Source organism: Pseudophryne corroboree, chromosome 2 (genome assembly GCF_028390025.1).
Source record: "Pseudophryne corroboree isolate aPseCor3 chromosome 2, aPseCor3.hap2, whole genome shotgun sequence".
NCBI classification, from domain to species: domain Eukaryota; kingdom Metazoa; phylum Chordata; class Amphibia; order Anura; family Myobatrachidae; genus Pseudophryne; species Pseudophryne corroboree.
In genome coordinates this window covers 421,761,683-421,775,281 of record NC_086445.1, presented here as the reverse complement: position 1 = coordinate 421,775,281, position 13,599 = coordinate 421,761,683, and the positions used below count along the sequence as shown (strand labels likewise).

At 44.7% G+C, this 13,599-nt stretch overlaps 1 protein-coding gene across 2 annotated transcripts in view; it reads right to left on the bottom strand.

Annotated features, from left to right (window-relative positions):
• Positions 1-13,599, bottom strand: part of PRPS2 (phosphoribosyl pyrophosphate synthetase 2) — a 122,382-nt gene that overhangs the window by 13,603 nt on the left and 95,180 nt on the right. The window contains exons 3-6 of one of the 2 annotated variants that reach the window (XM_063953506.1): positions 11,733-11,834; positions 11,197-11,321; positions 4,145-4,318; positions 1,384-1,543 (exon numbers count right to left, since the gene is read on the bottom strand). In XM_063953506.1, coding sequence (XP_063809576.1) covers positions 1,384-1,543; positions 4,145-4,318; positions 11,197-11,321; positions 11,733-11,834 — 561 coding nt within the window. The remainder of the gene's footprint in view (positions 1-1,383; positions 1,544-4,144; positions 4,319-11,196; positions 11,322-11,732; positions 11,835-13,599) is intronic. The other variant, XM_063953507.1, reaches the window with a different exon arrangement.

The window sequence follows — 13,599 nt, the reverse complement described above, 5'->3', positions numbered from 1 at the left end:
CACCTGAGCAGCTGTGTACAATGATTTGAGTGTAGTCTCAATTTTACAATTCGCTGCATCTTTTAGGGAGACTGCACCAGGGACAGGCAATACAATTTTACATGACAGCCTAGAGACTGATGCATCCACTATCTGGATTTTCCCATTTTTTCTATCCCCCAGAGGAAAAGGAAAAGAGGAGAGCAACCTTTTAGGGATTTGAAATTTCTTATCAGGATTAACACACTGTTCTTCAAACAGGGTATTCAATTCCATTGACGCAGGAAAAGTGACTGAGGACTTCTTTTTTACATTAAAATAAGATTCCTCACACTCCTCTGACAACTTATCAGGAATTTGCAGAACATCTGATAGCCTCTATCACCCCCCCTCCAAATCCACCTCACCCTCATCCATGTCTGACCCGTCAGAGTCAGACTGCAGGTTATGGGCCAGAGATCATTTTTGAGATCATTCCCTTAATGGAATTAACCCATTCCAGTACAGCCCCGCTATTCTGGGAAGGTGCACTGCCCTGAGTACCCAGTAGTGAGAACCCTGGTGAAAAGAAACACTCCACTGTACAAGAAATACACTCTTTGCCTGACATAATGTAAATGTGACAGCACACACACAGGAAAAGGTTAAGCACAATGAACCCACAAAAAGCTCTTCAGGGAGACACAGTAATTTGGAGCCAGCCCCCGCCGCGCCCTTATCGCTAATGCCAAGCTTAGACAAGTCGCAGACTAAGTACATTGATAGGGGTCTTGGTACACTAATAATCTCTCCCCCCCCTGCTATGACCCCCTGGTACCGCTGAGGTAATCTGGAGTCACACTGGAGGAGCTGCGCGTCCCTTTCAGTCAGCATCTGTGCCCATTGCAGAGGGAAAATGGCGCTGGTGAGCGGCTGGATCCTCTCATAGTGAAGACCCGCCCCTTCAATGGTGCGCCGTCTTCCTGCATTCTTTTATACTGGCTGAGGTAATCTGTTGCTTAAAATGGAGAGAAACCCATTTTAAGGCTGTTTTGCAAGTGTGGGTACTGTGTACTGAGACGCAGCTGTGTACTGTGTCTGGAGACGCATTCCGCCCCGGTTAGAAGCCGTGCGCCTCCATACCCTCATGCCGCCATAATGGTTGGCGACCCGCTAGTTGGGACGTCTGCTTAGTACTCACCACTCTTCATTCTTCTGGCTCTGTTGGGGGTGGCGGCGTGCTGCGAGAATGCACGCTCGCCGTGGTGGGCTTGCGAATAGTTCCACACTATCAAATTATTAAAGTGCCCATGGCTCCTAGCGGACCAGTCTATACCCCATGGTACTAAATGGAACCCCAGTATCCTCTAGGACGTAAGAGAAAAAAAAAACTAATTTACAGAAAAATTATATTAGTTTCAGTACCTGGATCTTTGAGCAGTGTTTCATTTTATCTTCTTGTGGGATTGTGTTAGTTACCACTACAGCCTCAAACGCTGCATTATTGATTCGAGAAATGGCAGGTCCAGAGAATATGCCATGTGTTAAAATTGCGTAAACCTTTGTGGCACCAGCAGAGAGTAACCTTTGAAAAAAACAACACATTTTAATGCATGTTTTACAAATTTTGCCATTTTGTTTTACATAAATCGAAACAAAACTAGAACAAAAAATACTAAATCATGATTAAAAACAAACCTAAAAACACACCTGAATTTGCCACTCCTGTGGTTCCAGTATAATGTACAGAGGTTCTTAACACAGTTGTCCATTTTTGCAAAATAATAAGGGAAAAAATAGGGGGGAGGGGAAAACTAAACAAAAAACACTTTGATAAACCCAAGCTAGCTTTGTTAAAGCAAAAGAAAATCTGTCATTTTTGTTTTTAGTGTTTTGGTTTTTATTTTACCACTTAATGGGCCAATATGTTTTTCCAAAAACATATTTATAAACATTTATTTGAACAACTATGATCAAACCATTGTGACATTGCAAGGAGGCGGGTGGCACCAGGCTACCTGATCAGCAGAGACTGGCTGCACGAAAGACACTGTGGTAGGGAACCAGGAAGCAGAAGGACCCTCTGAGAAAGGCAGCTCCTAGAAGATTAATTTCCAGCAGCCATCCAGTTGATGTTTTTGACTGGTCACATCAGATATGACCATGTCAGGGAAAGCTCAGCCTGGCAAGTGCTTACACTTAAAAGCTATTATCTTTTACTTATACAGCACTACAGGGGTTCCTTAGAGCTATACAGAGGCAAAGAATGGATACAAGGTAAAGAAATTTAGATATACATATATAATTGATAGTATTTGGAATTTATTTTTTTATTTTTTTAGGTTTTGGCACCACAGGGAATTTACCTCACTGCACAGGTAAGCATGTGACAGGCTTTGAAGAAGACTGTAAATGACCATAACATTGGTGGTGGCGGTGGTAGTGGGGGGTGGGTTGGGGGGGGGGGGGGGGGGGGTGTATGTAGTTTATGCAAAGGAGACGCTATTTGCAACAGTGGTATTTGTTTTCTTTTATGAATACAGAATACTTCACAACTTGTGCTCGTTTATCATGCTGCTCTTGCACTTTGGAACGTCCTAATCTCCACAGGCCAAGGGGAACAGTTTCAAAGTAGATTTGTTTAACTGGGACTAGGACTACAATTACATTGTCAGACAATGGTAAGAATAAATGATTAACGCCATATGCTAGAGAAGTTTATTTATTTACTATGGAATGATTAATGGCAAGGCTAAAGTCTAAGTAGAAGGAGGTTTTCATAGTTTGATCTTATAAACAAACAAGAAAATGTGAGCAAATTTCTGAGCTCTAGTTCCTAGGAGACGTAACACTATCCAAATTAAATAGTCATTCTCTCTTAAGATGTGCACACACTGAGATCCTTGCTATGCTCGATTTTTACTATGCGATTTCCCTTGAACTCCCCCAGAGCCCAGATTTTAACTATCTGTGCTTTCCATTTTGTCTATGTACGATTTTGACTAAGTGCCAATTTTGACTATACTTTGTACTAGATAGTACACTAGATAGTCAAGATTGACTTGCCAGTCTATCTAGCCTTGCGATACAGACTCAGCGGGAGCGCGCATTGGGATTGAATCGGTATCGCAAGCTGCCAAACACCTTGAAATGTGCATTAACTTTCCTTAAGATTTTGACTGTATACTCAAAATCTTAGATTTCTCTCACCGTGTGTACACATCTTAAGAGCGGCTTATAAACAGAAATTCAATTATTGAATAAAAACAAAATATGAACAAACATTATCCAGAGAGGTCATAAAAAGGCTCATCACTATGGCAAGAAAACTAACAGCCTCTGATGGATTGGATGATTCAGTATAAGCAAATAGCTAAAGCCCTTTACTCTCCCTTGGACCTTAATAAGCAGACTGATAAAAAAAGGGAAGACATCGATACTTCAAAGTAACCATTCCTGAAAGCGAGTGGGTAGGAAATGTTGGCAGTCTTAATGTTGATATAGATTTTTTTTCTTCTTTTCCCCCCCTTCAGATTTTAGGTTGTCTTTCATCCTAGTGGCACAACGGCGACTTATCTTGTCCTGGCAACTGCAGCAGAGTCCTCTAGTGGCCAGTCCCTTCAGTGTCGGATCTCTGATCCTCTGGCATTCGAGGAAGTGTTTCTCCACTATGCCCAACCCCCCCCCCCCCCCCCCCTCATACAGTTTAACCCCAATGTCGGCATTTCACATAGCAACATTCTGACAATGTAATTTTGCCTGTCGACAATTTAACAAAATCGACATAACTGTTTACATTGAGTCATCAACATTATGAACGTCATCAATTTCACTACATCCCATTTAAAGAGTAACTCCAGATAAAATGTTTTTTTTAAGCAACATGTCCCCCCAGTTAGTAAGAACGTGAAGGAAATTAAAAAATGGACCTTCATAGTGGGAGGAAATGTTCCCACAGAGCCGCATTTTCTCCTGAACCAGCAGTGACAGACAAGAGCTGTTCAAAATGGCAGAAGTTCCAACACAGGCATTAATTGGACATCACTGCAGCAACCACCCTGGCTCTCAATGTTGCTGCAGCAACGTACAATGCTCTGATCCTCGGGGTGGAAGAAGGATATTGGGTAAAATTATATTATATTTATTGACTGCTTGGCTCAATGTTAGGAAAAAGCCAAAAACTCACTTGTCAGCAGCGTGGCATATGGTACCACATGTGTCAGCCATGTCATCTACTAGGATAGCAACCCGGTCTTTCACATCTCCGACCAACACCATTCTGTCCACCTCATTGGCTTTTTTCCTTTCTTTGTGGATTAGTGCAAACTCAACGTTAAGTCTGTCAGCAATGGATGTCACCCTGTGACAAAGGTAATCAAATGCTAAATACAAAACAGATCGCCACTATAACTATCTCAAATAAACATATATAAAATGTGCGGATTATTGGAAAACTAGTCAAGTATTACTTAATCAAAATGTTTTTTCCCACATGTACATTTTCTGGACAAAACACAAAATAAAAACAACTTGAATGACTTGCATAAAAAAAGTGGACTAATACGTTAAAGTAGCACATTACATTGACACCTTGCCCTATACCGTATGAAATATAGCACATATTTAGTATAGACACGATTACCATAAAGTAGCACAGACCTATAGACTAATCAGCATGAAACCATGCCAGTTGGGAGGAAGAAGGATAATAGTATCCTTCCCACTGTCACCTATGGCCAATTTTCTACCGAGCTGTCACACTAACAGGAACACATTTATTTTTTCTTGGAATATAACATTAAACTGTGGCCAGGGCTAAATGCCAGCACAATGATAAAATAATTGACAATCCATGTTCTTAAAAAGTTAGTTTGTAAAATTTGATATTAAGAAAACAGAGCATAAATCTCTAATTTGGTCTAGAAATCCCTGTTACCTTGAAATTACGGGAAGGGAGATTCACTTCGTTTAATTACAAAAAGATGTAGAAAAGACAAAAACCTGGTAAGAGATGGCAGATCAAAATAGAATGGGATAAAATATAACCTTAAGATACTGTTTTTCTCACTGTGTAGTAAATATTGTATCTAATTGCAAAACTCAAGTACTGGCGGCCTCTAGTGGACAATGATCGTTTTAAAATCAGATGTATAAAAGGACAATGTAAACAAAGGGAATATGATTTCTGAGCACTCTTACACGTTCCTATAATTACTTTTACATGGGATTACATGAAACGCCTTTCACTGCCCACTCTACTAAAAGAAAAAAAAAACAACAAAGAAACTGAAATAAAAGGACCAGCAAAAGCAGCCTCTCTAAAATGGTGCCCTTCCTTGCCGGCACCAAACTGAAAACTGGCTGGGCTGGGGTATAGAGGAGAGGGAGCACTGGGATGCCAGGTAATTAAAATAAACTGTTTGGTGCCCAGACTCTCTTCACCGGCTATACCCACTCTCCTCCCTGTGCCCCTTAGTGGAGGAAATAAGAATTTACTTACCGATAATTCTATTTCTCGTAGTCCGTAGTGGATGCTGGGACTTCCGTAAGGACCATGGGGAATAGCGGCTCCGCAGGAGACTGGGCACAAAAGTAAAAGCTTTAGACTAGCTGGTGTGCACTGGCTCCTCCCCCTATGACCCTCCTCCAAGCCTCAGTTAGGATACTGTGCCCGGACGAGCGTACATAATAAGGAAGGATTTTGAATCCCGGGTAAGACTCATACCAGCCACACCAATCACACCGTACAACCTGTGATCTGAACCCAGTTAACAGTATGATAAACGTAGGAGCCTCTGAAAAGATGGCTCACAACAATAAACAACCCAATTTTTTTGTAACAATAACTATATACAAGTATTGCAGACAATCCGCACTTGGGATGGGCGCCCAGCATCCACTACGGACTACGAGAAATATTATTATCGGTAAGTAAATTCTTATTTTCTCTGACGTCCTAGTGGATGCTGGGACTTCCGTAAGGACCATGGGGATTATACCAAAGCTCCCAAACGGGCGGGAGAGTGCGGATGACTCTGCAGCACCGAATGAGAGAACTCCAGGTCCTCCTCAGCCAGGGTATCAAATTTGTAGAATTTAGCAAACGTGTTTGCCCCTGACCAAGTAGCTGCTCGGCAAAGTTGTAAAGCCGAGACCCCTCGGGCAGCCGCCCAAGATGAGCCGAGTTTCCTTGTGGAATGGGCTTTTACAGATTTTGGCTGTGGCAGGCCTGCGACAGAATGTGCAAGCTGAATTGTACTACAAATCCAACGAGCAATCGTCTGCTTAGAAGCAGGAGCACCCAGCTTGTTGGGTGCATACAGGATAAACAGAGAGTCAGATTTTCTGACTCCAGCCGTCCTGGAAACATATATTTTCAGGGCCCCGACTACGTCCAGCAACTTGGAGTCCTCCAAGTCCCTAGTCGCCGCAGGTACCACAATTGGCTGGTTCATGTGAAACGCTGAAACAACCTTTAGGAGAAATTGAGGGCGAGTCCTCAGTTCTGCCCTGTTTGAATGAAAAATTAGGTAAGGGCTTTTATATGATAAAGCCGCCAATTTAGAGACACGCCTGGCTGATGCCAGGGCTAACAGCATGACCACTTTCCAAGTGAGATATTTCAATTCCACAGTGGTGAGTGGTTCAAACCAATGTGATTTTAGGAGACTCAACACTACACATTGAGATCCCAAGGTGCCACTGGAGGCACAAAAGGAGGCTGTATATGCAGTACCCCCTTGACAAACGTCTGAACTTCAGGCACTGAAGCCAGTTCTTTTTGGAAGAAGATTGACAGGGCCGAAATTTGAACCTTAATGGACCCTAATTTTAGGCCCATAGATAGTCCTGTTTGCAGGAAATGCAGGAAACGACCCAGTTGAAATTCCTCTGTAGGGGCCTTCTTGGCCTCACACCACGCAACATATTTCCGCCAAATGCGGTGATAATGTTTTGCGGTTACATCCTTTCTGGCCCTGACCAGGGTAGGGATGACTTCATCTGGAATGCCTTTTTCCTTCAGGATCCGGCGTTCAACCTCCATGCCGTCAAACGCAGCCGCGGTAAGTCTTGAAACAGACAAGGTCCCTGCTGGAGCAGGTCCTTTCTGAGAGGTAGAGGCCACGGGTCCTCCGTGAGCATCTCTTGCAGTTCCGGGTACCAAGTTCTTCTTGGCCAATCCGGAGCCACGAGTATAGTTCTTACTCCTCTCCTCCTTACGATTCTCAGTACTTTGGGTATGAGAGGCAGAGGAGGGAACACATACACCGACTGGTACACCCACGGTGTTACCAGAGCGTCCACCGCTATTGCCTGAGGGTCCCTTGACCTGGCGCAATATCTGTCCAGTTTTTTGTTGAGACGGGACGCCATCATGTCCACCTTTGGTTTTTCCCAACGGTTTACAATCACTTGGAAGACTTCTGGGTGAAGTCCCCACTCCCCCGGGTGGAGGTCGTGTCTGCTGAGGAAGTCTGCTTCCCAGTTGTCCACTCCCGGAATGAACACTGCTGACAGTGCTACCACATGATTTTCCGCCCAGCGGAGAATCCTTGCAGCTTCTGCCATTGCCCTCCTGCTTCTTGTGCCGCCCTGTCTGTTGACGTGGGCGACTGCCGTGATGTTGTCCGATTGGATCAATACCGACTGACCCTGAAGCAGAGGCCTTGCTTGACTTAGGGCATTGTAAACGGCCCTTAGTTCCAGGATATTTATGTGAAGAGACGTTTCCATGCTTGACCACAAGCCCTGGAAATTTCTTCCCTGTGTGACTGCTCCCCAGCCTCTCAGACTGGCATCCGTGGTCACCAGCATCCAATCCTGAATGCCGAATCTGCGGCCCTCTAGAAGATGAGCACTCTGTAACCACCACAGGAGAGACCTTGGAGATAGGGTTATCCGCTGATGCATCTGAAGATGCGATCCAGACCATTTGTCCAGCAGATCCCACTGAAAAGTTCTTGCATGGAATCTTCCGAATGGAATTGCTTCGTAAGAAGCCACCATTTTTCCCAGGACTCTCGTGCATTGATGCACTGACACTTGGCCTGGTTTTAGGAGGTTCCTGACTAGCTCGGATAACTCCCTGGCCTTCTCCTCCGGGAGAAACACCTTTTTCTGGACTGTGTCCAGAATCATCCCCAGGAACAGTAGACGTGTTGTTGGAATCAGCTGTGATTTTGGGATATTTAGAATCCACCCGTGCTGACGTAGCACTACCTGAGACAGTGCTACTCCGAACTCTAACTGTTCCCTGGATCTTGCCCTTATCAGGAGATCGTCCAAGTAAGGGATAATTAAGACACCTTCTCTTCGAAGAAGAATCATCATTTCGGCTATTACCTTGGTAAAGACCCGGGGTGCCGTGGACAATCCAAACGGCAGCGTCTGAAACTGATAATGACAGTTCTGTACCACAAACCTGAGGTACCCTTGGTGAGAAGGGTAGATTGGGACATGGAGGTAAGCATCCTTGATGTCCAGAGACACCATATAGTCCCCTTCTTCCAGGTTCGCTATCACTGCTCTGAGTGACTCCATCTTGAATTTGAACCTTTTTATGTAAGTGTTCAATGATTTCAGATTTAAAATCGGTCTCACCGAGCCGTCCGGCTTCGGTACCACAAACAGCGTGGAATAATACCCCTTTCCCTGTTGTAGGAGGGGTACCTTGATTATCACCTGCTGGGAATACAGCTTGTGAATAGCTTCCAATACTGCCTCCCTGTCGGAGGGAGACGTTGGTAGAGCAGACTTCAGGAACCGGCGAGGGGGAGACGTCTCGAATTCCAGTTTGTACCCCTGTGATACTACCTGCAGGATCCAGGGGTCCACTTGCGAGTGAGCCCACTGCGCGTTGAAATTTTTGAGACGGGCCCCTACCGTGCCTGAGTCCGCTTGTAAAGCCCCAGCGTCATGCTTAAGACTTGGCAGAAGCGGGGGAGGGCTTCTGCTCCTGGGAAGAGGCTGCCTGGTGCAGTCTTTTTCCTCTTCCTCTGCCCCGGGGCAGAAATGAGTGGCCTTTTGCTCGCTTGTTCTTATAGGAACGAAAGGACTGAGTTTGAAAAGACGGTGTCTTTTTCTGCTGAGAGGTGACATGGGGTAAAAAGGTGGACTTTCCAGCCGTTGCCGTGGCCACCAGGTCTGATAGACCGACCCCAAATAACTCCACCTTTATACGGCAATACTTCCATATGTCGTTTGGAATCTGCATCACCTGACCACTGTCGCGTCCATAACGCCCTTCTGGCAGAAATGGACATCGCACTTACTCTTGATGCCAGGGTGCAAATATCCCTCTGTGCATCACGCATATATAGTAATGCATCCTTTAAATGCTCTATAGCTAATAAAATATTGTCCCTATCCAGGGTATCAATATTTTCAGTCAGGGAATCCGACCAAGCCACTCCAGCGCTGCACATCCAGGCTGAGGCGATTGCTGGTCGCAGTATAACACCAGTATGTGTGTATATACCTTTTAGGATATTTTCCAGCCTTCTATCAGCTGGTTCCTTGAGGGCGGCCGTATCAGGAGACGGTAACGCCACTTGTTTTGATAAGCGTGTGAGCGCCTTATCTACCCTAGGGGGTGTTTCCCAACGTGCCCTAACCTCTGGCGGGAAAGGGTATAGTGCCAATAATTTGTTAGAAATCAGCAGTTTTTTCTCTGGAGAAACCCACGCTTTATCACACACCTCATTTAATTCCTCTGATTCAGGAAAAACTACTGGTAGTTTTTTCACACCCCACATAATACCCTTTTTTGTGGTACTTGTAGTGTCAGAAATGTTCAATGCCTCCTTCATTGCCGTGATCATGTAACGTGTGGCCCTATTGGACATTACGTTTGTCTCCTCACCGTCGACACTGGATTCAGTATCCGTGTCTGGGTCTGTGTCGACCATCTGAGGTAACGGGCGTTTTAGCGCCCCTGACGGTGTCTGAGACGCCTGAACAGGCACTAACTGATTTGCCGGCTGTCTCATGTCGTCAACAGTTTTTTGCAAAGTGCTGACATTGTCACGTAATTCTTTAAATACGACCATCCAGTCAGGTGTCGACTCCCTAGGGGGTGACATCACTAACACGGGCAATTGCTCTGCTTCCACATCATTTTCCTCCTCATACATGTCGACACAATCGTACCGACACCCAGCACACACACAGGGAAAGCTCTGATAGAGGACAGGACCCCACTAGCCCTTTGGGGAGACAGAGGGAGAGTTTGCTAGCACACACCAGAGCGCTATATATATGCAGGGATAACCTTATATAAGTGTTACTCCCTTTTATAGCTGCTGTATTATATATTAGCTGCCAATAGTGCCCCCCCTCTCTTGTTTTACCCTGATTCTTGTAGCAGGACTGCAGGGGAGAGTCAGGGAGCCTTCCTTCCAGCGGAACTGTGAGGGAAAATGGCGCTCGTGTGCTGAGGAGATAGGCTCCGCCCCCTTCTCGGCGGCCTTTTCTCCCACTTTTTTCAGGAAAACTGGCAGGGGTTAAATGCATCCATATAGCCCAGGAGCTATATGTGATGCATTTCTTTTGCCATATAAGGTTTTTATAGTGTTTTATTGCGTCTCAGGGCGCTCCCCCCCAGCGCCCTGCACCCTCAGTGACCGGAGTGTGAAGTGTGCTGAGAGCAATGGCGCACAGCTGCAGTGCTGTGCGCTACCTTATTTGAAGACAGGGACGTCTTCTGCCGCCGCTTTCTCCGGACCTCTTCGCTCTTCTGGCTCTGTAAGGGGGCCGGCGGCGCGGCTCCGGGACCCATCCAGGCTGAACCTGTGATCGTCCCTCTGGAGCTAATGTCCAGTAGCCAAGAAGCCCAATCCACTCTGCAGTCAGGTGAGTTCGCTTCTTCTCCCCTTAGTCCCACGATGCAGTGAGCCTGTTGCCAGCAGGTCTCACTGAAAATAAAAAAACCTATTTAAAACTTTTACTCTAAGCAGCTCTGGAGAGCTACCTAGCATGCACCCTTCTCGGCCGGGCACAAAAATCTAACTGAGGCTTGGAGGAGGGTCATAGGGGGAGGAGCCAGTGCACACCAGCTAGTCTAAAGCTTTTACTTTTGTGCCCAGTCTCCTGCGGAGCCGCTATTCTCCATGGTCCTTACGGAAGTCCCAGCATCCACTAGGACGTCAGAGAAATAAGTAATACAAAAACGTTTAATTTCCTAGATTTAGGATACTTAGAAATGTTAGGAAAGCTATTTATCTGTTAGTGACCATTTACCTTTTTGCGCCACCAGCATCAGGAGATACAATGATACAGTTTTTCCATTCGGGTATGTTCTCTCTAATCCATTGGAGCACTGCTGGTTCAGCATATAGATTGTCTACAGGAATGTCAAAGAAACCCTGAAAAACACACAACTGTATTTACTACAAAATGCATTTATAGAAAAATACAAATATACACTGCAAGGAGATACAGAGCAGTAAAATTCCAAAAAAATGCAGTTTGTTATACTGGATAATAGATTTACAATTTTTCTTGTTGCTGCTGAGTGGTAGCCATGCATTGCATAATCAAAGGTTTCTCAAAGGCTAATTCACTCAACTATAATCCCAAACTGTTACTTACCTGTGGATCAGCATTCAACTAGAAGTTACATAAGTGTTAAACCCAAACTGGAGTTTAATGTTTTTTATACCAATTATCCCACAAGAAGCATAGTATTACACAAAACTAGGAATATTAATACTTGTGTATTATCTGGCCATATTATAAACTAGCACTTCTGGAAGCAGTCACAGAGCAGTGTTTACCTGTATCTGGGAGGCATGGAGATCCATGGTGATGATATGATCAGCTCCAGCAACAGAAAGCATGTTTGCAACCAGTTTGGCCGATATTGGAGCCCGGCTCTGCTTAAAAGGAAATATATCCAATGAAATATGCGCAAACAAAAGGAGGATCAGTTTGACAACTATACACTTAAGAAGAGACCATTTGAAGGTTCCCGCCATCCATAAAATAGGCATCAGAAATAGACACTTGTATCTTGCTTGTGGAATACAGAACAGAAATACCTCTAAAGCACATAACTTGTTCCATACTGGTAAACAGAATACACTGACTGTATATGCAGTAAGCTCCTGCAAAAGGTTTCAAATCTTTATTTTTCAATATTCTGCAGGTTATTCCAACTACACTGTGTATCACAGACAAGTGGTCTGGGTCCAATACCCGGGTCACATTTTCGGTCAAAAATGCATTTCTAGGTCTGGTTTTGAGGCTCACTGACGGCAAGCAGTCAGGATCCCTGCAGTCAGAAAACCAATGCCGGAATCCCGACCCTATTCTAAATGCAGACACTGGCATCCTGAATTGGTGCACGATCCCGGCGCCAGAATCCCGAGAACTGGGATGCCACACTGTGCGCTGGAGAGAGAAGCCGCGGGATGGCACCCTCGTGGAAGGGTTCATGTTAGGCTGCGGGGGATGGGGCGGCTAAGAACACCCCTTATTCACTTGTCTGCTTTATTACCTGCAGGATCTCTGTGTCTGTAATTCAAACTCTGGGATTCCATGCACCACCATTTCATACTGACCCCTTACTGACACATGCACTATTGTCTGAACATAAAGAGATGCAAATAACATGCCATTGTACTCTGTAATTGGGCGCTGCGGAACCCTTGTGGTGCCATATAAAGGAAAAAAGGATGCAATGACATTGTCATGTTACATAGAAACATAGAATTTGACGGCAGATAAGAACCACTTGGCCCATCTAGCCTGCCCTTTTATCCTTTAGGTAATCTCAACCCTTTTTTAACCTTAATTCTTTGTAAGGATATTCATATGCCTATACAAAGCATGTTCAAATTGCACTACAGTCTTAGCCTCTACCACCTCTGATAGGCTATTCCACTTATCCACTACTTTTTCTGTTAAGTAATTTTTCCTTAAATTTCCCCTGACCCCCCCCCCCCCCCCCCCCTCCAGTCTCAGTGCATGTCCTCGAGTTCTAATACTCCTCTTCCTTTGAAGCATGTTTCCCTCCTGAACTTTGTTAAAACCCTTGGTATATTTGAAGGTTTCTATCATGTTCCCCCTTTTCCCTTCTCTCCTCCAAACTATACATGTTAAGATCTTTTAGCCTTTCCGGGTAAGTTTTGTGATGTAGGCCATGCACCATTTTAGTTGCCCTTCTTTGTACACTCTCTAATGTATTTATATCCTTCTGGAGATATGGTCTCCAGAACTGGACACAGTATTCAAGATGCAGCCGTACCAATGACCTATACAGTGGCATTATCACTTATTTTTTCCTGCTACCGATTCCTCTCCCTATGCAACCAAGCATCTGACTTGCCTTTGTCATTGCTTTGTTGCATTGCTTTCCTGCCTTTAAGTCACTTGAAATAGTGACTCCTAAATCCCTTTCCTCCTCAGTAGTTTCCATTAAAGTACGCTTGATACTATATTTAGCCTTTGGGTTTTTGAGACCCAAGTGCATGATTTTGCATTTTTTAGCATGAAACTGTAGTTGCCACATTCTTGACCATTTCTCAAGCCTAGCTTGGTCATCAATCATTTGTTTTACCCCTCCAGATGTGTCTACCCTTTTGCAAATCTTTGTATCATCTGCAAAAAGGCATACTTTCCCTTTAATACCATTTGCAATGT